We start from the raw sequence: 24,545 nt of genomic DNA on the forward strand, positions 1-24,545 counted from the left end.
GTTGGCGTATTCCGTGCTTAGAAGACCACAAAATATTCACCTCCCACAACATCACTTCCTTTCGATTATGATTGATTTTATTCTTTCCCCCCTGCAGTAAATTATTTCTCCACCAATGCCTAGAATATGAATATAAACAATATCTTCCTAGATACTCTATAGAAGACTCTATAGAATACAACCACCTTATTCTTGGACAATAGAGACCTCTGTTAGTCCATCATCTTGTTACAGAAGAAAATTTTCCAGCTGGGTAGTTAAACCTGCACAATAAGGAAACCTGTGTAATTCGACCGTCACAACCATCGTCGGGACAATAGAGCCCTCTGTAATTCGACTGCCTTGTTCCAGAAGATCAGGAGACGTGCATTTTGTTGTACCTCTTTTAAGTGGGCCTTCGTAATCTGAAGGCAGTACAGGAGACCTATTTAATTCGACCTCCATAGAGATATTCGACCACCAGAATGATCATGAGACCTTTGTAACCCGATTGCTTATAAAAATAAATTGGCGAAATCCTCCCTGAAATGCATGTACGTAGAGTAGCCCTCTCTAAATCGACCTCACCTTTAAAAAAAATTAAAACTCTCGTAAAGACTATAATTTGTATAATTTTTTCAAGGTCATTCGTGCGCTAAACTAACTCATTTGCAATTTGCATTTCTTTCGATTTTCACTACGCAAAATATATTTGAATCTAATGAAACGCGAACGAAAACGATGCTTGTCAGTTTGAAGCATCAGACACTTTATTTAACTCGAAGAGTTCCATCAGAGTATTTTTTTAAAAAAAGCGTTGATCATTTATATTCAAAGAACCGATTGTATTCTATAGCCTGAAGTACTTATTAATGATTTCTGCTGGCGTATTTCTAAACCGCACATTATTACAGATGCAAACAGATAACAAGCCAAGACTTTTGCTGGATTAAAACAAAAAAACATTGCTTGACCAGCATAAACGTCGTAATCAATTATTTTTTCGAACCTTCAAGCTATAACTGATGGCACAGTAGATGAATAGTATTCGTCTGTTTAGTTTAGATTTTTGTTTTGTTTTTCCATCCTAGCAACCCCCAAAGAGGTTATAATTTTTACTCAACACGACATGTCATCAATTGGATTTCCTTACATTTGATTGATTCCAGTGTTTGATGAGGCGACTCAATCTCGTACCCAGAGCCCACGTTCCTCTTGGTCAGTACGTGACAACTATAATTTAGAAAATTGAGCAACGCACCCGAGGTTTTTTTAAATTATTATTATGTGCTGTAAGGTGGGTGGAAAGGGTTGTGCAGAGGCGTAGCCGCCATTTGGACCAGTGGTCTGGCTTTAAGTTAGAAAACACTTTTACCAATCCCCCCCTTTTTTTATAAGGGAAAAACAATTCTGACGGAGGGAGAGGGGGGGGGAAGGGAGATTTGGATAAAAAGTGGCGCGAAATGTTGCGTAGTGGTTACTTTTGTGAATCCCAAAGGCTTTTTGGAAAACCTTGGATGAAGATCAAAGCTGGACGATGTCAATAATACAAACTAAACAAATATCAACTAATAGCTGTTAATAATATTTAATAACGCTCTGAACCCTTCTTTCACACAATATTTGGTTTTGAATTTATTTAATTTTTCTCTCTGATCAAAGTCTGGTAAGTAATTTATACAAGTTTGGCTTTATACCAGCTATAAACAAAATGAGCTTCCCTTCCTACTTTCCCACCCTTCCCCCCACCCCACCCCCCAGTTTTAAGACATGTACGAGCCTTTCAATTCCCAAATGTTACCTCTTGGAAAGCCTGTGTCCCACTAGACAGAGCTGGAGTATTTAGCTATTCAAAGTATTAGAAATTAAAGACAACCAATCAAATTAGAGAATCAGATAAGCCAAATGTTATAAAATTAAAATCGCCCAATCAGAATTAAAACTTCGAATCGGCCAATCAGATTGAAGAATTCAAATGAATCAATAGAATTTAAGAACCCAGATTGAAACATATTTTGAAAATAGAATCAATCCGCTTCGATAAATCCAATAGGATAGCTAGGATTGTTGCTAACCAATTAGCGTAAGAATTCACGTCGGCCATTCAGGTTAAAGATGGAAGCGAGGCCATCAAATAAGAATTGGGGATTAAGATAATGCGTTTGGATTTAACTGGATTAAAGCCAATGGCATCCAACAAAGAATGTTTAAACCGGTTTCACTTTAACTTCGTTACTTTTCACAGGGACACCAGCCAAATTACTGAATGATTTAACTGGATAAAAGCCAATATGGCATTCAACAAAGAATGTTCAAAACGATTTCACTTTAACTTTGTTACTTTTCACAGGGACACCAGCCAAATTACTGAATGATTTAACTGGATAAAAGCCAATATGGCATTCAACAAAGAATGTCTAAACCGGTTTCACTTTAACTTCGTTGCTTTTCACGGGGGCCCTATGGATACCAGCCAAATTACTGAATGAGCTTCCTGCTAAATAAGGTTATTTGTGCTGCATTTCCTCTCGGGTTAATTGTGGAAAATTAACACCTTCCACAGGAAGCCCAAACTACAGATAGAGATGATAAACGTGAACCGAACCTCGCCTTCCCTTATCCCAATCTCGTACCCAGAGCCCACGTTCCTCTTGGTCAGGGCCTCAGTCGTTTCTCGGTACTGACCAAGAGGAACGTGGGCTCTGGGTACGAGATTGCCCTTAACCTAACTCAAGACGCCCTCTTAATGCTCTGTTTGTGCTTGGTATCAAAAATTAACCCGCCCCTCCCCTCCCTAATCATTTTCGTCCCCATCCAGCGGGAATGGGAATAAACATGTATTCTATTTTCTTTGATTTATTTTGATTGATTAACTAAGTTTGATTAGCTTTGTCTATTATATTTTAATTTAATGTATATTAGTGCATTAGTATGTACAGTAATTTCAAATCGCTGTGGTCCTCGTATCCCCCCAAAAATCATTCTTGTAACACAATGTCACACGACGATCTTTGGCGTAACACACGTGACATATCACGCAATGCTTCAATGTTTTATAGCGTACTTCGTTGTCACACTACCAAAGTCCTAGCGTGACTAAACGTGTAAACTGATGTCATTCAATGGTCCTTGCGTGACATAATGTCACACAACGATCTTCTATGACACAATGATAGAGGAGATGACACAGAGTCATATTATTTCAATAGTCCTTAGAGGGTAGCTTTGAAAGCTCTCTACCCATGATGATTGGCACTCTAGATATGTACATTCCTTATTTACGCGATGATTAAATGGTGTGCATGCTCGCATTGAATCCACACATCCACCCCAAAAAATGGGTTCATCAACATCTTATTCTACTGTGAAATGGGAAAACCTGTATTACGGAAGGTATTGTAGATGGCGTAGTCTCAGGCTCAGAAAATACTCGGTTTGAACCATTCCTGACCCATACGCATGCGTAGACCGGTTTCACCCCTGTCTTCTGATAGCCATTGATAGCCATTGATAGCCCTAACTAGCATCGTCCATGAATCTAAGCCTTGATACTTCTTTACTGAAATTTGCCAGAGTTAAAGCACTATCTCTTAAATGATATATGGTGTTTTCCCAAAACCAGGGTTTGATTAACACATTGACTTTCCTTTGTTTGTTGATCGAGTAGAACAAGCTCCAACATCGGTTCATTTTCGGACCATTATCGGGTCCCTGTCGGAAAAATTTCGGATACTGTAGGGCCAGACTGACGTGGCTCCTTTTGTTTTCTCATTAGCCGTCGCATTATTTATAGCTATTATTTCATTAATTACCTAGGACATCGTTAAAGTTTTACTAGACGATCATGTTGGGTAATTCTGGCTGTGTTGAGTTTTCTCTTCCCGTAAGGTAATACGTAATTAGCTGACCTTTACCCTTTACTCGCACTGCACCACGGTATACGAATGTAAATCCTTTGTCTTTCAGTGATTCATACGTGTAGTCTGTTACCTAGGAAACAAAAATTTTTTTGTTTTCCAAAGATGTGTTTGGCTGTTCATTCTTAAGCAAGTAATGCTGGATTTTTCTGTATATAGAATTTTTCGAGTAAGTGACTTTACAGTGGCCATGATGGTGTACCAAAACAAACTTTTTCGCATCCTCCGGGAATTGAACTTTGACTATAAAAAGCATTCCTCATTAGCTTTTCATGTTAGTTCAACCAACATGGCGGCTGTATCATTGGTATCCTCCTATTCTTGGGGTGCATGTTACGTCATAGCCGCCATGTTGGTTGACGATAACAAAGCATCCCTTATTAGCTTATCTTGTTGGATCAGCCAACATGGCGGTTGTTTCATTGGTATCCTCCTATTCTTAGAGTGCATGTGACGTCATAGCCGCCATGTTGGTTGACGATAACAAAGCATCCCTTATTAGCTTCTCTTGTTAGATCAACTAACTAGCGGTTGTTTCGATTGCACTCCAAGAATACCTGGATTTTCTCGCTCATAACTCTTGCTAATTGATGGGTTGCAAGCATTCCCAAGAGAGTTAAAAGACAAAAACATGGCGGCCATTGTGGTACCGTTAATAATGGATGCTAATGAGAAATCTTTTGTTAAATGGCACCATTATGGCCGCGATGACGTAACGTGCAAACGAAGAATTATTATATTTTCCTGTATATAATAAAATTTTCCTGTATACAAAAGGATTTACCTGTAAGACAAGTTGATGACATACCTGTACATAACCGGCTTTTCCTGTACTCTCCATTCTACTGGCTACATTCACTGTGTTTCCCCATATATCATAATGTGGTTTCTTGGCTCCTATAACGCCTGCTACGACTGGGCCTTGACAGATTCCTACGAAACAACACGCATTTACAATTAGGTTACTCTTTAACTCATTGGCATACGCAGCACTAAAGTAGGGAGGGAGGTGGTACTTTCCCCACCCCCCCCCCCCCCTTCCCGCAACCATGCAGTAGCACGAACATGGCTAACAAGTTCGCTTATTGCTATCTTTGATGCTCACCGTTTGCTTTTCAGGAGCCTTGGCTCCGACTATCCATACCCTGAGCTGATCTAAGTCAGGGCATGGCTAACTCACAGATCAAACCCTGAAACAACCTAGGGGCTGATCTAAGTCAGGGCACAGCTAACTCACTGATCAAACCCTGAAACAACCTCTGGGCTGATTTACATCAGGGTACAGCCAAGTGTGGTACCGAGTCTACTACCGCTACTTCACCGCCCTCAACTTACCTACTCTAAGTACGAAATTATTGAATGATTCTTGGTTAATGCTCTCAAGCTTATCTCGTAGAGTAAGCGCAAAATCGACCATATCAACTAGGTTTTGGATTTCGTCTTCTCTCTGAAATAACATTAACACCAAAAAGAAAACTATGTGTAAATATCAACATAGTTTATAGAGGATAACACTTGACAGTAATTCAACTGATAAACTCAATGTAGTTGACAGGACATCAGATTATAGTGCTTCACAAAAGCACAAGCGGAATCGTACAATTGCCACCACGGCAAAATAGCATTTCGTGGCCTTCAATCAAAGTGTTTACACATCATTGCCTGAAAACTCAAAGTTTTCGAGGGCACATACTAATGATGTTATGGAAACACCTTGATTGACGTCCACCAAAATCTACTTCATCGCGACGACAATTTCTTGCGTGCTTTTAAAATGACTGTAATACACCTAAGTCCAAAATGGCGCAATGCCGAGTGTGTTACATGAAAAAGAGGCATCCAGGGCCAAATACAAAGGAATAATATGGTGTTAATGCAAAGTATACACTTGTTCACTTATTGTCTTTCTTTTCTTATTACATTTAGGAACGCGACAATTTTGCAGCATCAAATTATAAGAAAATACTGTAAATTTGTAAGTTTGGCCCTGGATGCCTTATTTTCAACCGGCCGTGCGCCATTTTGGATTTAGGTGTATAACGATAATTTTTATCAACAAAGGAGGAGACTGTTGTCCAAAAATACAAGCGGGTTATTTGTCACATTCTAATCTTAAGTATTCATTTCAGCAATAACCAGGATGGCCGAGTGGTTAAGGCGTTGGACTTAAGTTCCAATGTACGAATGTACGCGTGGGTTCGAACCCCACTCCTGGTATAGCTTTTTCTTTTCAAATAAGATAACAAACTTGAAATCAAATCAAACATTGAGTGTCGTATTTCCCTGTGTCTGTTGTCTGCGAGGCAGACCCACGAGTTAGCATCGTCCCCGTATCCTTCCTCGATTTTCCAAAGTTTTTCTTTTTGTACTTGTCTTTTTTTTCATTTCTTTTCTTCTTCAAAAATGTTCATGTCGAATTCGTTATAAAACGACGGCCTTTTCTGCCGCTTTTCCGCACAATCCAAATATGGAATTGATCATACCATATATGGAGTGAGCTTTCTCTACTCCAACTTCTACACAAACATATAGAGTAAAGCTTGATATGCACAGAGTGATTTGAAATAATCGTAGTAAACCCTAATTCAATTTTTTTGTTTAACTTTGACTGTTCATTCCGATGTTGAGGGAAAACCTAATTAGAGTCGACACTGTAGTGCATTGTGGGGCTGTTTTAGGGGACATATTTCCAAGATAGCGTCTATTTCGTCCCCTAATGTCCCACAGTGCACTGCAATGCCATCTTGACCCAGTTTTTCCTCAACCCCGGAAAGGCTTATAAAATAAAAAATCTTCAAAATGCCTGACAAATGTAACGCAACCAATAAGGTGTACTGCGTTACATATAGACTTGATGTAACGCAAGAGTATCAATGCTACCATTACCGTACCTCTGATTCTGGTTTGAGGCCAGATGCAGCCATGTACGTACTACTAATGGTCTTGATTTTCTCTATACCAGTAAACCTGGCATCCATCAGAACCTGAAAGAGAACAGAACCGTATCCTTGACGATAAGAAAAACAGCTAATGACAGACATGTGCAGGGACGTAGCCAAGATTTTCCGAAAAAAAGGGGGAGCAAATCCGCCATTTTCTTTTGGCCGAAGCGCCGAACCAAAAAAAAAAAAAGAAAAGACCGTATAATTAAGATAATTTCGTTAGGGGGAGCGAAACTTAAAATTACCATATGAATTCTATAAATGCCGCCATTTTGTTGCCACGACAGAAAGGGGCCATGGGAAGGAGCCATGGCCCCGTTGGCTCTCCTTGCCTACGCCCTTGATGTGATGTCATAGCCACCATGTTACAGTGGAGCTTCTTCTCTTTTCATCTTATATTGAAAAGCAAGAGTAACTAATAATGGATCCTTTCACTTTCATCGTATTTTTTTCCATTTAATACGTGTCCAGTTGTATCAACATTCAGTTGTACCTTCTTATGCGCAACCGTTAAACAAAAATTATTATACTCAAGGGAAATATGGATTGGAATAAAAAAACTAATCTTACCTCATCAAAGTCACCAATGACCTCATTCAGAAGCCGAATGCATTCCACGCCACCTTTGTTGATGTTGTCCTCGGAGTAGAATTCGGAAAAGTTCGGAATCGATGCAAACATGACGCTGACATGTTCGTAGGAGTGACTGTAGAGCTCCTGGGAAATCAGGAGAAAACAATACACTATCAATCAAAAATCTATCAGATTATCTACAATGTGAAACAAAGAAGTATTGAAATAGTTGCACAAATTTTCTATTTTCTTGACGTTAATCCTTTTTTATACCTTTTCAATGTCTTTTTTTGCGTCCTTTTTTAATAACCCTTATTCGTCTTCGTGCAATGTTTTCCCATTACATGACATACCACATGTCATTCCCTTGATTATCATTTCTTTGTTTAACGGTTGCGCATTAGAAGACACATGAATATGGATACTACTCAAATGATGAATCTTATTCTCTAGGGAATGACACGTGGTCTGAGTTGGGAAACATTGCACCGAATAAGCTTCCTTCCTTTTCCGGTTCATTCAAACTCTCGCGCATATTTCTTTAGTATATAGTTACTGCAAAGAGGACTGATGCCTTAACAAAGACATATGACGTCATAATGACGTCATCTTTGTCGCCATCTTTCTCGTCATTGGTTAATTAAGAGGTTTTCTTACCGTTTCATCTTTGTACTGATGCTTTAAGAAATGATCAGCCACGTGACTCGGCAGAATGTTGTACAACAGCTTCTGGTTCCTTCGACGAAGTTCTTCAACTTCTTTTTTCTTTTCGTTCGCCTGGAAAATGACAATGAGATTAGAAATTATATGAATGCTGGTTTTCAATCATTACCAGGGGAGTGAAATAGCGATAGACACGACGGCCATGTTGGATGATATACCAAAAGACACGGCGGCCATGTTGGATGATATACCAAAAGACACGGCGGCCATGTTGGATGATATAACAAAAGACACGACGGCCATGTTGGATGATATAACAAGAGACTAATGACGAAACTTTTGTTAAATTCATCCAAGATGGCGACTTTGACGTCATGTGCAAACGAAGAATGCTAAATGGAATGACAAAACAATATTATGCGTAAGACTAAACGAGGATTCCTGATTCAGGTCTCCCCGATCGACTAGCAAAGCACTTGTGCCAAGCGAGAAGACTTGAGACAGAAATTATTATTAAAAGTGATATTGGTCTTTCTTACCTCCAGTTTCCAAAGGAAAAGCAGACGAGCTGTTCTCTCCACCTGCAAGGGAACAGTTGACAAAATTTAAGATATCAACACATTATCACAACGTTACGGATTTGACGACATTGACTTTCCTAACTTGTATCTCATTAAAGAGTTATATGACATTTGAATTACCTGTCTTCCGTGTAAAGCGAGTATAATAAAAGCTAGAGCCATTATCACGGAGCAAAAGAACCTCTTTGGAACGTGCGTGGTTCTAAAACAAAAAAAAACTTTCATTTTAGACGTCAATGTACATAAACAGAAAGAATTGTCGTAACATTGAAATGGCTTCCCAATATTGAATTCCTCCAATCACAGTACGTTGCTACGGTTACAGTAAAATACAAAACAGTAATGGTGTCTACGCAAAATCTATCTAAAATACGTCTATGTTTTATACACGTAAATACAGGAAGACTACCGCAAGTTATCTAGAAATGTCACTAAGTATTGATTAAACATCAGTTTAAGTGTAAACTGTAAAAGCTACAAATCGACAGCGTTTCAAGCTTACGTCTGAAAGCTTTTAGATCGTTGAAAGCTTTTAGAGATATATAGATAGTGTCAAAAATGCAAAGCATAATCTGATACACTGTCCAAAAAACACTTTCCGCGTTTTGGTACAAACTGTGAGAAAACTATGGCGCTAAAAATTAAAGATGGGAGATCACGTGAACTTGAGATCGGATCACATGAATTTGAGATTGGTTCACATGACTTTGAGTGGGCAATTGAAACGAGATCGAATCACGTGACTCTGAGATTAGATCACGTGACTCTGAGATTAGATCACGTGACTCTGAGATTAGATCACGTGACTCTGAGATTAGATCACGTGACTCTGAGATTAGATCACGTGACTCTGAGATTAGATCACGTGACTCTGAGATTAGATCACGTGACTCTGAGATTAGATCACGTGACGTTGTAGCCAGCTATGCCGCGGAACACTTACTTGCTAAAGAGATAGACATAGTTGTCATAATTATCAAAGACATCAGATAACTTAACCACGTTGATCACCCAGTAGGCTGCTAACACCCCGAGCATCAGCATGACCTTCAGGGCGTGGCTCAGTTGTACTAGTACCGAGATCCCTAGTAGTACCAGGATGCCGTTGTACGAGTAGTACTGGAAACGAATCAAAAAGAAATGACTGTGAGGTCATAGGCTCGAGCAAAGCAGAACACAGAGGGCAGGGCAGGGCAGGGCAGGGCAGGGCAGGGCAGGGCAGGGCACAATAAGTTTTCGAATGAAAAAAAAAATTACTATATTATTTGATTCTATGTCCCGTCAATTTGTACTATAGCATGAGTGCTGACCTGCGGATATTCACAGTACACGCTCCGTGGGTTCAAGGCAATCGATCGGTTGATCTTTATCTTCATATCTTCCTCTGAAACCTTTTGTTGTTCGCATCCGAGCTGAAAGAGAGAAATAGAAAAAAGGAATCAAAATATATCTAAAACTAAGCTAAGACAAGAACATTATTAATACGATCAGCTACAAACTACAAAAGGAAAACGCTAGCATCAAGTGTCAGTATCTAGAAAAAATATTCTCCCTAGCACAAATATATTATTATAAATACTTTTAGCTTGGGCGTAATGTTTTCCCACTTCAGACCACGTGCCATTCCCTAGAGTATTATTTCTTTGTTTAACGGTTGCACATGAGAAGAAACATAAATATGGATACAATTCAAACAAAGAGTCTTATTCTCGAGAAAATGGCACGTGGCCTGAAATGGGAAAGCACTACGCCCAAGGTCAAGAGGGCTATTGTGATATTGCTGTTCTACTTACAAGGTCAATTAATTCAGCCCCAGCCAGTACCGTAACACACAGAGCAGCCACTAGTGTACGCGCTGGTTTACTTCCGTCAAGAATGTACGATATTCCAAGGATAGGACCAAAACACTGCAGGTATTAATATATATTTGTAGGTATTAATAGAAAAATACAACCGTAATACAATAAGATAATGATGAGGTGATATCACACTGTTATGGTTATTAGTCATGACTAATGACGCTGCCATAGGACAATTATGACGATGACGTTACTTTAGTATCGTGACGTCATTCAATGATGATGTTATGCCACGATATTGTTATGCATAGACCTTATATTAGTATGATGACGTCATGTAATGCTGATGATAATATCGTGTTATGATGACGATGCTTTTTATGATGGCACCTCATTGAGATGATGTCATAGTAAGATGATAATGACTGCACCCACTATGATGACGTTGACATTATGCTTTGATGAAGGTGACGTCATGTTAGGAGGATAATGATGGCATCCACTATGATGATGTTGACATTATGCTTTGATGAAGGTGACGTCATGTTAGGATGATAATGATGGCATCCACTATGATGATGTTGACATTATGCTTTGATGAAGGTGACGTCATGTTAGGAGGATAATGATGGCATCCACTATGATGATGTTGACATTATGCTTTGATGAAGGTGACGTCATGTTAGGAGGATAATGATGGCATCCACTATGATGATGTTGACATTATGCTTTGATGAAGGTGACGTCATGTTAGGATGATAATGATGGCATCCACTATGATGATGTTGACATTATGCTTTGATGAAGGTGACGTCATGTTAGGAGGATAATGATGGCATCCACTATGATGATGTTGACATTATGCTTTGATGAAGGTGACGTCATGTTAGGATGATAATGATGGCACCCACTATGATGATGTTGACATTATGCTTTGATGAAGGTGACGTCATGTTAGGATGATAATGATGGCATCCACTATGATGATGTTGACATTATGCTTTGATGAAGGTGACGTCATGTTAGGATGATAATGATGGCATCCACTATGATGATGTTGACATTATGCTTTGATGAAGGTGACGTCATGTTAGGAGGATAATGATGGCATCCACTATGATGATGTTGACATTATGCTTTGATGAAGGTGACGTCATGTTAGGAGGATAATGATGGCATCCACTATGATGATGTTGACATTATGCTTTGATGAAGGTGACGTCATGTTAGGATGATAATGATGGCATCCACTATGATGATGTTGACATTATGCTTTGATGAAGGTGACGTCATGTTAGGATGATAATGATGGCATCCACTATGATGATGTTGACATTATGCTTTGATGAAGGTGACGTCATGTTAGGATGATAATGATGGCATCCACTATGATGATGTTGACATTATGCTGTGATGAAGGTGACGTCATGTTAGGAGGATAATGATGGCATCCACTATGATGATGTTGACATTATGCTTTGATGAAGGTGACGTCATATGATGACGTTACAATATAATAATGATGATGATAATGATGAATAGATTGATTTACACATTAACTACCTTTGGAAATTTAATAGCAAAAGTCAGTACGGTTGGTATTAAAAGGAGAACCAGTCCAATACAAAAAGTCAGTTTACTGCGAAGTGACCTGAAACGCCAAGGGAAACAATTAGTTGGAACAATTCAATCTCTTTATGTACGTATTGTAATAATATTGATATGCTGTATCAAACAAGATGACCTCTGCTTCATTGTTATTCATAGCTCAAGGGATTTTGAGTACATGGTTGCACACACTATATATCTTTATGTACGTACCTTGGAAGAATAGCGAGCTCCACGAAGAAGCAAAATATTAGGATAATGCACAGACAAGACAAGGCTGCAGAACTCATGTCTTGCTTCTCTAACGCGTACTGGAGAGAGAAAACAGTACACACTCTCATTGAAACTTATTGCGTACTTTATCCTAACTATTGGGGGTGTTTATGACGTCACATACCTGGTATTCTACGTCATAGCTCTTGAATCGTAGAGTGACTGGATTCATTTTCTCTTTCATTCCCCTGAAAACAACAAGGAGGAGAATACAGCAAGGGAGAATACAGCACATGAACGGTGCTATAACAGAAGAGTAACGTAGGGAAGCACCGGTGGCGTGCGCTGCTAATGCGCCGCCTCTCACCAATGCGACCCGGGTTCGAGTCCTGCCGATCTCGATGTCGTATGTGAGTAGAGTTGTTTGTGGGTTCTCTCCTGTGCTTCGAGGGTTTTTCTCCGGGTTCTCCGGTTTTCCTCCCTCCTCAAAAATCTACTTCTAAATTCTAATTCAATCTTTGGGCTTTCAATTAGTTTGGATTCTATCTCTGTCGCTCAGCATCATTAAGGCATGGCTCTCAGATGAAAAACTGATTAGCTATATCAAAGCCAGTTTTCTACGAATCTTCCCCAAACTTGGCAAGTTAATGTCTTTTGTGAAAAGAAGGAACCTTAGAGCCTTGGTTACCATGGAAACTAAGTCACGTGACCACAAGGCCGCCATCTTGAATTTTTAAACAAGCCGTTTGTAAACGTACCAAAACATCTTTAAAAGTCATGAAAATGCAGATTACTATTCATATTTACAATGCCTATATGGATCTAATTGGATATCTTGGAAATTATTTTAAGTTTAATTTTTAGAATATTTTCTATTTTTTCCAAAAAATTAAAAATATTCTAAGAATTAAACTTAATATAATTTCCAAGATATCCAATTAGATCCATATAGGTATTGCAAATATCAAAAGGAATATGGATTTTCAGGACCTTTGAAGTAGTTTCAATACGACTACAAACGATTTTTTAAAAAATCCAAGATGGCGGACCTTGTGGTCACGTGACCTGGTTTCCATGGTAACAGATATGCGGTAATTGCTTGCCTTGAAGAATTACTACTACGAGCCAAATTTGGGAAAGATTCATAGTAAACTGTCAAAGATATGAATAAATAACTGATTTTCCATCACTTCCTCAAAAGAACCATGCCTTAATGGTGCTGAGCGTGATTGTCCCACGCTGGGATACAACAGCGAAAGCTTTGTAGATTTTTTTTGAACGTAACTAGTTTGAGTTGGAACATGAGTAATAGGTCAATTACGAGCCTTAGTTTGAGTTGGGTCAACTTGTGAAGCATTAATTATGGAAATAAAAACAGTACGTTTTCTTTAACTGTAAGTTAATAATGATTCGTTCAATCTTTGATATATATTCGTTCACTCATTGATATAGACGACTATTATATATACAGTACCATGACTTTACTTACTGTCCTACTGTCCTCTCGTCCAACTTTTCACGTAGAAGCTTATTGAGAGCTCTCTCACTAAAAAAAAAACCACAAGAACAACACGTTACGAGAAATAAAAAAGAACCTCATTCATTAACAGGATCAAGGTCAAAGATGTTGTTATGATTACCTTGAGGTCGATGAATCGGACTTTTCTGAGTCCTCCTGTAAATGAGAAAACATTATCAGGATACGAAGGTAATAAGTTGATTTACCTTGCATTGGTAGATAAAAACAACACCTACCCAATAGATACCCAATACACCCAATAGATACCCAATACACCCAATAAATGCCCAATAAACCCATTAGATACCCAGTACACCCAATAAGCACCCAAAACACCCGATAGATACCCAATACATCAAAATAGATACCAAATACACCCAGTAGATACCCACTACACCCAATAGATACCCAATACACCCAGTAGATACCCAATACACCCAGTAGATACCCAATATACCCAGTACACCCAATACACCCAGTAGATACCCAATATACCCAGTACACCCAATAAGCACCCAAAACACCCGATAGATACCCAATACACCCAGTAGATACCCAATACACCCATTAGATACCCAATACACCCATTAGATACCCAATACACCCATTAGATACCCAATACACCCAGTAGATACCCAATAAACCCAATAAACCCAGTAGATACCCAATATACCCAGTAGATACCCAATACACCCAGTAGATACCCAATACAACCACTAGATACCCAATACACCCAGTAGATACCCAATACACCCATTAGATACCCAATACACCCTGTAGATACCCAATACACCCAGTAGATACCCAATACATCCAGTAGATACCCAATATACCCAGTAGATACCCAATACATCAAAATAGATACCCAATACACCCAGTAGATACCCAATACACCCAGTAGATACCCAATACACCCATTAGATACCCAATACACCCAGTAGATACCCAATACACTCAGTAGATACCCAATACACCCAATAGATACCCAATAAAAACCCAATAAATACCCAATAAACCCATTAGATACCCAGTACGCCCAATAAGCACCCAAAACACCCGATAGATACCCAACAATAGATACTCAACAGCCAATACACTCATTCGTAGATACCCCATACACCCAACAGCTGTCTAATACACCCAGTGGATACCCAATACATTCAATAGATACCCAATACACCCAGTAGATACCCAATACACCCAGTAGATACCAATACATCTAATAGATACCCAATACACCCATTAGATACCAATACACCCAGTAGATATACACCCCAATAAGCATCCAATACACCCAATAGACACCATACACTCAATAGCCAATACACTCATTTGTAGTTACTCCATACACCCAACAGCTGTCTAATACACCCAGTGGATACCCAACACATTCAATAGATACCCAAAACACTCAACAGCCAATACACCCAAGTATAGTGTAATCGACTTACAGTCCACGTAGAGATTCTTCTTTTATTGCCGTCTCGTTCTAATATACCATCTTCATCCTTGTCCTCCCAGTAACTATTAGTATTTATTAGCTCCATGATGGGAGATGAGGTTCTTCGGTGCTTCGTCGAGTTTTCCGGTAATGTCAGGGTGTCTACGTCCTCCTGCTAAGGACCACGTGACAACTAGTTATTGTGGTAATGCACTAAAATAATCATTATCTTGGAGATCAAGGATGGTGTAGCTGTAGTGCACTCACGTCTAGAGTCTCAGGTTTGATTCCTGGATTTGGCTCATAGACGTCCCTTGAGAGGGGATTTTCAAGGGTGGTGTAGTGGTAGTGAGCTCACCTCTCACCTCTGGAGTCTCAGGTTTGATTCCTGTATTCGGCATCACATGTGAGTAAATAGGGCAAATAAAGCTAATTTTTTTACTTCGACAAAGCAGAGAGTGGTTGCACAATTCTCCCGAGCTAGGGGCTCAATTTTACCCCCTCAGACTATCACTAATCCTTATTACGGGTATTTAAAGCTAAAAAAACATAGAACAGAACAGAAGTTGAAACAGAGGTGGAGACTCTGAGGATTGAACTCAGGGACCTCTAGCATTTCAGGCCACGTACGCGCACTAACCAACTGAGCTACGCCTGCTCGTAGTAAAGTTTCCTTTCGAAGGATGTAATTTTTTAAACTAGTTCCAGTACAAGTTATGAATATTTAATTCTACTATACCAACCTTTATTTTTGTCGAGTTCTTGTTTTTACTTATGGGCTTGGTAATAAGATGCGTCTTGACTTTGTGTTCGAGGAGGTAGTCGTCACGTGACTGTCCGTTCCCTTCTTCTACCTCGAACTCGTCCTTTATGCAGTTGTACGTCACATCGGAGATATGGACACGTCTAGTGATGGTAATGAAAAATAAGTCACTAAAGTAGCAAACTAACCAGCCAAGCCATACTTAATCTTGAAACAAGTGTGTGAGGTCACTGAGGATCAAATTATGGACCTCTTGCTTAGCAGGCAGTACACTAACCAACCAAGCCGCACTTGCTCTTTAAAACAAGTGTGTAAGGTCACTGAGGATCAAACTACGGACCTCTTGCTTAGCAGGAAGCACACTAACCAAACGAGCCACACTTGCTCTTAAAACAAGCGTGTGAGGTCTGAGGATCAAACAATAGGCCTCTTGCTTGGCAGGCAACACACTAACCAAGCCACACTTGCTCTTTAAAACAAGTCATGAAGTCACTGAGGATCAAACTGTTTCTTATCTTACCCAGGTATTCCACCAGACTCCATGTGATTGGCTAACGTCACGTCATTAGACCAAGCATCAAACTGCCATTTCTTCTGTCCCAGTACTCCCGCGAGAACCGTTCCACTGTGGATGCCCACGCGCATGTTCAGGGAGGCAACTCGCTTTGCTTCGCGCACTTTCCTAAAGAAAAAGAAAACAATCCAAATTAGAACCACCTCGTGTAATACGGCGTGTATATATATTTTAACTTGGCCGTAATTTTTACTCATTTCAGACCTTGTTTCATTCTCTCTAGGATATGACACGTCTGAAATGCGAAAATCTCACCGCAATGTTATGTGACTCAAAGATTTCAAAGGGTTAAAAATAAGTGAGAGTAAAACAAAAAGTTTTACTTTTGGACGCCACCAATTGCAATACGCCTATAGAGGAATGTTGCTAACTATAAGATCAAACAGCTATCAAGACTTGTTTGCCCTACTTACGCGATGTGTTGCACCATGTCTAGACCCATGTTCACGGCACATCGAGAATGATCAGCATTACCATCTAGTCCCGATATACAATAATAACAATCCCCTAATATCTTGATTCGAAGACAACGATTTTTCTGCAAATTTACATATAAAAAGAATATTACTTGCAAATTAACTAGGAAAAAGGCATAGACGAGGCACCAAAAGGTAGCCTTGGGCAATGGCCCTTAACGTTAAGAACTAGATATTCTTTTGTCAATATAGATCTCTTCAGCTGGAGCGTAAAGGTTCCCCATTTCAGACCACGTCTCATTCTCTTGAGAATGCTGTTAAACAAAGAAATGATACTCTAGGGAATAACACGTGGTCTGAAATTGGAAAACATTACACCCAAGGTAAAGAGGTCTATTGAAATTAAAGAATAATTTATCTATATGTTAAGTGTATGCTACATCGAGTGTATAAGCAGATTAAAAAATTTCCCTCAGTTGGGTTCTCTTTTCATAAATAATTTATCTATTTTTCATTGGCACGTTGCATCATAACTGCCATATTGGTGGTATTTACAAACGATTTCTCATAAGTATCTACCAACATGCTATTTTTGAGTCGTTTAACTCTCTTGGTAATGCTTGCGATTGTTCTTACCGCTCCAATCTTGTCAAAGATGGCGAATAACTCGTTGAGTGTGACGATAAGTTCTTCTGCTGTACACTTGGACGAGAGTTCAGTGAATCCTACGATATCTGCAAACAGTATGCTAAAAATACAAAATAATTTTGTAAATCACTCCGTTTTAAGAAAATGTAGTATAACATGCCTGAGACCATGACTTTTGTTTCGTGAGTAAAAAGGTATTTTTGCAACTAAGTGCCCTCCAAAATGGCTGCCATTGCGGCAAATTTCTTTCGCATGTAATCCAACATGGCTACCGATACGCGGGTTCATTGTCTTGTCATCCAACATTTCTGCCAGCTAGTACGTGATGTTTTGCACGTGATGTTTTGCACGTGATGGTTTGCACGTGATATCCAATATGGCTGCTGATCTTATTATCTTGTCCTCCATCATGGCGGCTTTATAAAACTAACCCGTCTTACCTGCAAAAGTCGTGGGTCTTGATGTAGAGTTTATTGAAGTCCCCATTTTTCAGTACTGTCCCGTCAGACTCGATGTCATTGGCCATTTCATTTGCCACGTGCTCCGGGAGAACTGACAGTAGCAGACGTTTCTATAGCAACAACATATATATCATCAAATTTGAAATTCCTATATATACCTGATACTAGATCCCTGGTTGACCCCTGGTTCTCTGGCTTTCCTCCCTCCTCAAAACCCAACGTGCTAAATTCCAATCTAATCTGTTAGTTAGCTGTGCCCTGACTTATATCAGCCCAGAGGTTGTTTAGGGTTTGATCTGTGACTTAGCCGTGCCCTGATTTATAGATCAGCCCAGAGGTTGTTTAGGGTTTGATCTGTGAGTTAGCCGTGCCCTATAGATAAGCCCAGAGGTTGTTTCAGGGTTCAATCTGTGAGTTAGCCATGTCCTGACTTAGATCAGCCCAGAGGTTGTTTCAGGGTTCTATCTGTGAGTTAGCCATGCCCTGACGTGGATCAGCCCAGAGGTTGTTTTATTATTGGGTATCAATTAAAGGCTTTATTAATTGTCGCTCGCCATAATATGTCCTTAATAACCTGTTGCAGATTCTGTGCCTCCAGTGTCAGCTTCACTTCTAAAGACTGCCTGGTCTCCAGGACTGACCGTCTTTGTTTCTTGTCTGCAATATGGTAATCAATCGCTCCGAGGATGTTCGCACACAGAAGGAGAAAAACATTGGCTGTCAGCTGTCAAACAGATATTATTAGGATCACTATTAATATTAATGATATCAACTATCATCATCATCGCTATTTTTATTCATATATGCTCTCACATTTCAATAAACGGAATCAAATTTATGTTAATCTGAGTTACATTTCCTCATCAATAATTTATTTTCTCGAGTGTAACCGCCGATAGAGAAAGAAAACCTACTAAAGGGAATTAAACGTGGCCTGAAATGAGATTAAAAAAAATACTTGACAGAAACGAAATAGTTTGAAATGGCCCAATTAGAGAGCATACCATATCCTTGAAACATGTTGTAAGAAATTGCACAAATTAGTAAGTTCATTAGACCTCGCTGAGTAGACCGTAGACCTACAAAACCTTGCACTAATTTGTACAATTTTGTTAGTTAACATTTTCACGGATATATGGTGTATATATGTCGACCTTATCAGATTCATATTGCCTCAAATCATTGTTATTTGAAAAAACCTGCATTACAATAATTATCATTGTTATCATAACCATTAGATTTTCATAAATAAAGACCAACTTCTAAATTTCTATTCAACCTTTGGACTTTCCGCTAAAGTTTCATTCTTTTGGGATTATTCAATGTGTCAATATTAAAGAATAACCCGTCTTTAATTATATTTTTTCCTAAAATGAGATCCTTTTTGATTCGGTATTTTTTAAAGCGTTCTTGGGCACAAAAAAAAAAAAAAAAAAAAAAAAAGAGAAATTTAGCTAGTGAAACCGCGATTGAAATAAAAGTCAAAAGAGTTGGTCAATCGGTTAGCAAATTCTCGCTCAATGCGCACACATCTGTAAAGACCAGCCAGACAAACGTAGCCGTAGTTTCCATGGAATCCTATTCAAGGCAAATTGTAATTGTTCTCTAGGAAATTTCTAGGGAAGTCCTAACTGAAAACAATACTATTATCCATTAAATTGGTCGCCCTACGTGTTCAAATTTTGCCCCAAAATCCAGTAATTAATTTAAGAGTAGCCGGTCTTGACAATATTAGGTCATAAATGTGTCGAAAAGGAGTTATTTGTATCTCATTATGCGAGGAAATTGTCCAAAATGACATAAATTGTTTACCAAGTGTAAAAGTCAATATAGGGATCTGTATTCATGTTCTCTATTCGTCCAAAAGCGACAAAATTTGGTTGATCTTCGCATCAATGAATGAACACTCCCCCAAGGCAACTTGCTAAATTATTTAAAACCAAACTATTAGTGTACAAAAATATCCCCAATATCGCTATAAATAGAATGCTAGATGAAGCGAACGCCTTGTAGAAAAAAATATTTTTTCAGACTATTTTTTCCTTTTAAGATAAAAAGATCTTTGTTAGAGATTTATGACACGATTTTCGGCGATAGTCAACCCATTTTTCATTGAATCTCCTGATCGCATAATACAACGAAATTATCGTCCTTCTAATCATCAGCCACTTTCATTATCTCCCCATAACGGCCTGGCTTCTCATTGGCTGGTTGTGGATAGGTACTCGGGATGACATCACCACCCACCTGTTTTGAGCCAAGTATGTTTTACTTTAAGTCAATTTATTCCTTTTTTCTCATCTTAGTTCTGTCAACATTGAGCGCCTGAGTAAGAAGCTGTTCTTTTTATTGAACTTAAAGAATCTTAATGAATGATTTGTTATACATTTTGAGATCAAAGCAATTCATTTCGACGCTAAATGAAATGCTACAGGACGAACGACTAAAAAAAATCATATCTATTACCTCGGAAAGCTCTATCGATAAGATGAATTTAAGATAAGAATAAATAGCTGTGAAAATAGAATTATATTTTCGTTAGCATGTTCTAGCATCGAGTTCCAGAATAATTTTGCAACATTACTTATACCGGAATGATCTATTGTTTTAGATCACTTGTAGACAGCGAGCATATTGAAAAAATTGTATACAAACACCCTCAGAATGACTTACACCGGAGAAGTCAATATTCCGCATTCGTCACAAAATCTTGTTTTTAAGAGCATTATCTTATACGTGTTGGAAAATAATTTTTGTTAGCACTGTCGTAATAATTTTTGAAGTCAAGTTTCTTCAGTGGCTGGTGTTAGAAAAAAATATTGGGGAAACGTATTTTTTCTAGATACAAGACAACCGCTCAAGGACACTATGCAAATAAAGCACTCGTTACGAATTTTCTTATAAACATAAGACAGTAAACCTAGTTTTAAAAAAACTTTGTACCGCCGACAGAAATTGAGAAAAAATACTAAATCCATCTTTCAATTTGATGCTACTTTTTATGATAACAAAGACAGGAGCATCCCGAAACGTTTTTGCAGAAAATTTTCGCGCTTTTAACAATAAAATAAAAATCTTTATGTAACTTAGAAACGGTAAGTTCTTTTGTGTTTCTTTCGTATAATTATCGTAAGCAAATACTCTGGATTTACTGCAGTAAGCGGTTCATCCAGGCAAAAGCTACAAAAACCTCTCTTTTTCTCTCTCCCATAACTATAGATAAATTCAATTTTAAAACCTTGGTTTAAGGCTGTTTTTAAATTTTTTCCCTCTTTTTTATGAGGTCAAGAAAGTCGTGTTTTATTTGTGTGAGGTGACTCTATATCAGGTGATTTGAAAACACCAGAAAAAAAGCAACTTAGGAGAAAGACATGTCTTGATACTTACACTATGGGGAGTAAGTTCCTTAGCATATGAAGCGAATAAAATAAATAAATAAAAAAATAAAGATAAAACAGCTTTTATTTTTAACACTGAATGCGAATTGTTTTCTAAAACAGTATTCGCCCGCGTAAAGACACGTTCTTTTGCAAGAATTTTTTAGAACAGCTCGATCATTTGTATTCCAAAAAGAGAATAAGATAAAGGCCATTGCTTAATAAATGTTCAAAAATATAATATATTTACATTGAACATTCGCTTCTCTTGCTCGAATCTGCTCATTAAATCTCCTAATGACATCAAAAAAATATATATATATATATACTGCTTTAACTCAAGGAAAAGAGAATAAAATTGAAAGATGTGTAATTTTTCTACACAGTTATTCGAAAATCAGGAATTCAAAGTAGTTGATGATAAAAGTGGTAATGCTAGAAGAGGTGATCATTTGATATCTAATGAAGAAGGATTACCTGTTGTCCGTGGTAGTGTAGATTGTGTCTTGCTTGAGTTCCTGATACTATGATGTGTGCTACCCCAACAGCTAGGGAAAAAACTGCACACATGATAAGCCTTGCTGGAAGCATAACATAATTGATAAAGGAAAAAAACGTAAACATTGCCACTGAATCGCTTGGCGTAAGTGGATCATATCCAAAAGTCTGGTCTACAAGCAGTTCTGAAAATATTCCAAGCCATATAATGTAAGGTAACCACTTGAAAATGCGAGCAGAGAAGAGCTTTAGAAGATAGAGGCTGATCAGTAGAAGATAAAGTACACCGTAAACACATGTTATGATAACTCTGTTGATCTGTGTCTGACTGTCTTGTTGAAATACAGCAGCATACATCGCGATCAACGCCATGTTCACCAAGAACACTAGCAGAATAATATACAGGAATCGATCAAGCTTTTGGTGTTCGTAATAGTGTTGGTAAACCTCCTCGAGAGATTTGGACGAGAATTCGGATTTCAGAGAGGATGGTACACATAAGAATTGGCTTAATGAAGATAATATAGAACGTTTTTCTCCACATTGCTTTTCAATTGAATCCTTAAAAGCGACTTTGACACTCGAAGCACTGATTTTAGAGGCCGATTCAGCTCGAACTGCAAGCATTTGTTTCTTATTATTCATAGGTCTCCTTTGTCCTTTCGTTGGACTCGAATCCGACACTGCACTAATGTCCGAGTTTTCTTCATTTGGTTTCGATGGTGATCCTTCGTCTTTTTCCACGTCGTTTGCCCAGCGAACAGACATCGGTGTAACTTGACGATCGCTTGTAATTGTAGTTTTTCCCATCCTCTTTAACCATTTTCTCCCGAAGTCTCATTCTTTCCCGTCATTTTCCTTTCCACCACAAACAGATCTACATTTATGATCTACAGAGGTCAGGTTTGGGAATAGAATCTTGTCGTCGAAATCGATGGATTTTTCTCTTTCCTTTTTATACATAATGCAAATCAGGCAGGAAGATCGAGAAAAATCCTCGCTCATTCATTGGTCGACAAGACAATAGCGAGACGTACGCTTTAGTACGTTAAAGTAAAGTTGATTTAACTACAATACAGCCCGAAATATTCTCTTTACTTTCAAGATACTTCGCAAGAAAAACTCTTAACTCAAAATCTAAAAATGTTACATTTTAGCGTAAAATCAAAAATATATATATCAAAAAAAACAAAAAAACAAAAAAAAAACAACACACCTTTGCATGTGTTTTTCAGTTGAAAATTATATTTTGGTTGTTAGGGATATACGTCAGTGTGTATTTTCTTAAAATGCAAAAATAATTATATCAAAAAGAATTGAATTTCCGTGCTTCAAAGGGCGTCTATGTATTTTTAGGACTGGCGAAAAAACCTACGTAAATTGATCAAACTACTTTCATTGTCACCTAGAATGAAATATTAAAATCTTAGCGGAAGAGCTATGAAATGACCTATAAAGCTCATGAACATCAGATACAGATCTTTAAAGTCAAAAAAAAGAAAGACTTAAAGAGAATTATCAAGATGCATATTATATAAAACTTAATTGTATTTTACATTAATTGATTTTCATCGAAGTTTTTCATCTTTTACAATATTTACGGTTTTTCATTTGGTTTTTGTTGGATATCTACTATCTAACTGCTTTCTAAAGGACCGGCCATATTGCGATACACTTTACTGTTACAATAAAGGTAGTTCAGTAACCTTTAGTATTGTTTTCGCCCTGTTGAAAAAAAGATTTCAGCGCGCATTTTTTTCTTTGACGTGACTTTTTCTCGCCTGTTGACGAACGCTTCCTCAGCAGGTAGGTGATCTTTCACCATCTGACAAATTTCGATTCTATTCACATCTTTATATTTAAAATAATATTTAATATTCGTTTTTCAGGAAAGGAGCAAAGCTATAAAACTAGAATTGTAATACAGACATTTTATTTAAGACAGATTTTATTTTTTAATTACCGTAGCTTGGTTTTATTTAACTTAGTCCCGCACAATTTTATCTAAAATTTAAAATTTTAATTTAAAAACACTAATTATTGAAATGCATAGACTTTAGAAAAATATGAATTTTTTATATTTTGAAAACATTTTGAAAAGAAAAAAGAAAAAACTTACGACAGTGCGCTCATTAAGCGACCTCGTTTTTATGGAAACGTGTTGCTATGACAACGAATCAGCACTAGAAAGATGACAACTTTGAATGGTTGAACTGGTTTTGAAGAGTTGTTCATTATGGAAAGAACAGAAATGAATGAAAGTAAGGATGAATGGGATGAATGAATGAGCGAAGAATGATAGAATTAAGAAACAAGAGAATGGGAAAAGCGAACGAACGAACGAACGAGCGAGCGAACGGACGGACGGACGTACGGACGGACGTACGGACGGACGAGATAGGAAAGAATGAAATGATGAAATGAGGTTGAATAGGACGAGATGGGATTGGACGACAAGAATTGAAGAAAAAACAGAAATCACACATTTGGCTTTCGACAAGATGAATAAATACTCAAAGTAACACTTACATGCTGAATAAACATAACTCAAATTGCACAATGCCACCCTTAAG

At 38.1% G+C, this 24,545-nt stretch overlaps 1 protein-coding gene and 1 non-coding gene across 2 annotated transcripts; one reads left to right on the forward strand and one right to left on the reverse strand.

Annotated features, from left to right (window-relative positions):
* Window positions 1-1,551: 1,551 nt before the first annotated feature.
* LOC116286473 (adenylate cyclase type 3) lies at window positions 1,552-22,946 on the reverse strand. Its single transcript, XM_031692996.2, has 24 exons — window positions 21,952-22,946; window positions 18,672-18,821; window positions 18,077-18,207; window positions 17,625-17,736; window positions 16,986-17,110; window positions 16,519-16,680; window positions 15,979-16,141; window positions 15,246-15,410; window positions 13,916-13,950; window positions 13,765-13,821; window positions 12,460-12,523; window positions 12,276-12,373; window positions 12,018-12,105; window positions 10,449-10,562; window positions 9,966-10,067; window positions 9,599-9,774; window positions 8,776-8,857; window positions 8,614-8,655; window positions 8,069-8,188; window positions 7,409-7,555; window positions 6,788-6,880; window positions 5,232-5,343; window positions 4,705-4,829; window positions 1,552-3,969 (listed from the first exon to the last, which is right to left on the reverse strand). The coding sequence occupies exons 1-24, from the start codon at window positions 22,780-22,782 to the stop codon at window positions 3,814-3,816; spliced, it is 3,450 nt and encodes a 1,149-aa protein (XP_031548856.2). The 5' UTR covers window positions 22,783-22,946; the 3' UTR covers window positions 1,552-3,813.
* On the forward strand, window positions 6,031-6,113 carry Trnal-uaa (transfer RNA leucine (anticodon UAA)). The gene has a single exon. It is a non-coding gene; the product is annotated as a tRNA-Leu (tRNA).
* Window positions 22,947-24,545: the final 1,599 nt, after the last annotated feature.

The sequence above is a fragment of the Actinia tenebrosa genome, unplaced genomic scaffold (assembly GCF_029948245.1).
Source record: "Actinia tenebrosa isolate PJP-AT-01 unplaced genomic scaffold, QUT_ActTen_1.0 PGA_scaffold13__45_contigs__length_12533684, whole genome shotgun sequence".
In the NCBI taxonomy this organism is placed as follows: domain Eukaryota; kingdom Metazoa; phylum Cnidaria; class Anthozoa; order Actiniaria; family Actiniidae; genus Actinia; species Actinia tenebrosa.

Excerpts from the sequence above, each read along its gene's own strand:
- LOC116286473 (XM_031692996.2), bottom strand. The coding sequence starts at position 22,782 with ATGGGAAAAACTACAATTACAAGCGATCGTCAAGTTACACCGATGTCT. Across the intron at positions 17,111-17,624 it reads TCTTTGACAAGATTGGAGCG|AAAAATCGTTGTCTTCGAAT; the intron begins GTAAGAACAATC and ends GTAAATTTGCAG. Across the intron at positions 8,189-8,613 it reads TTTTCCTTTGGAAACTGGAG|GCGAACGAAAAGAAAAAAGA; the intron begins GTAAGAAAGACC and ends GTCATTTTCCAG.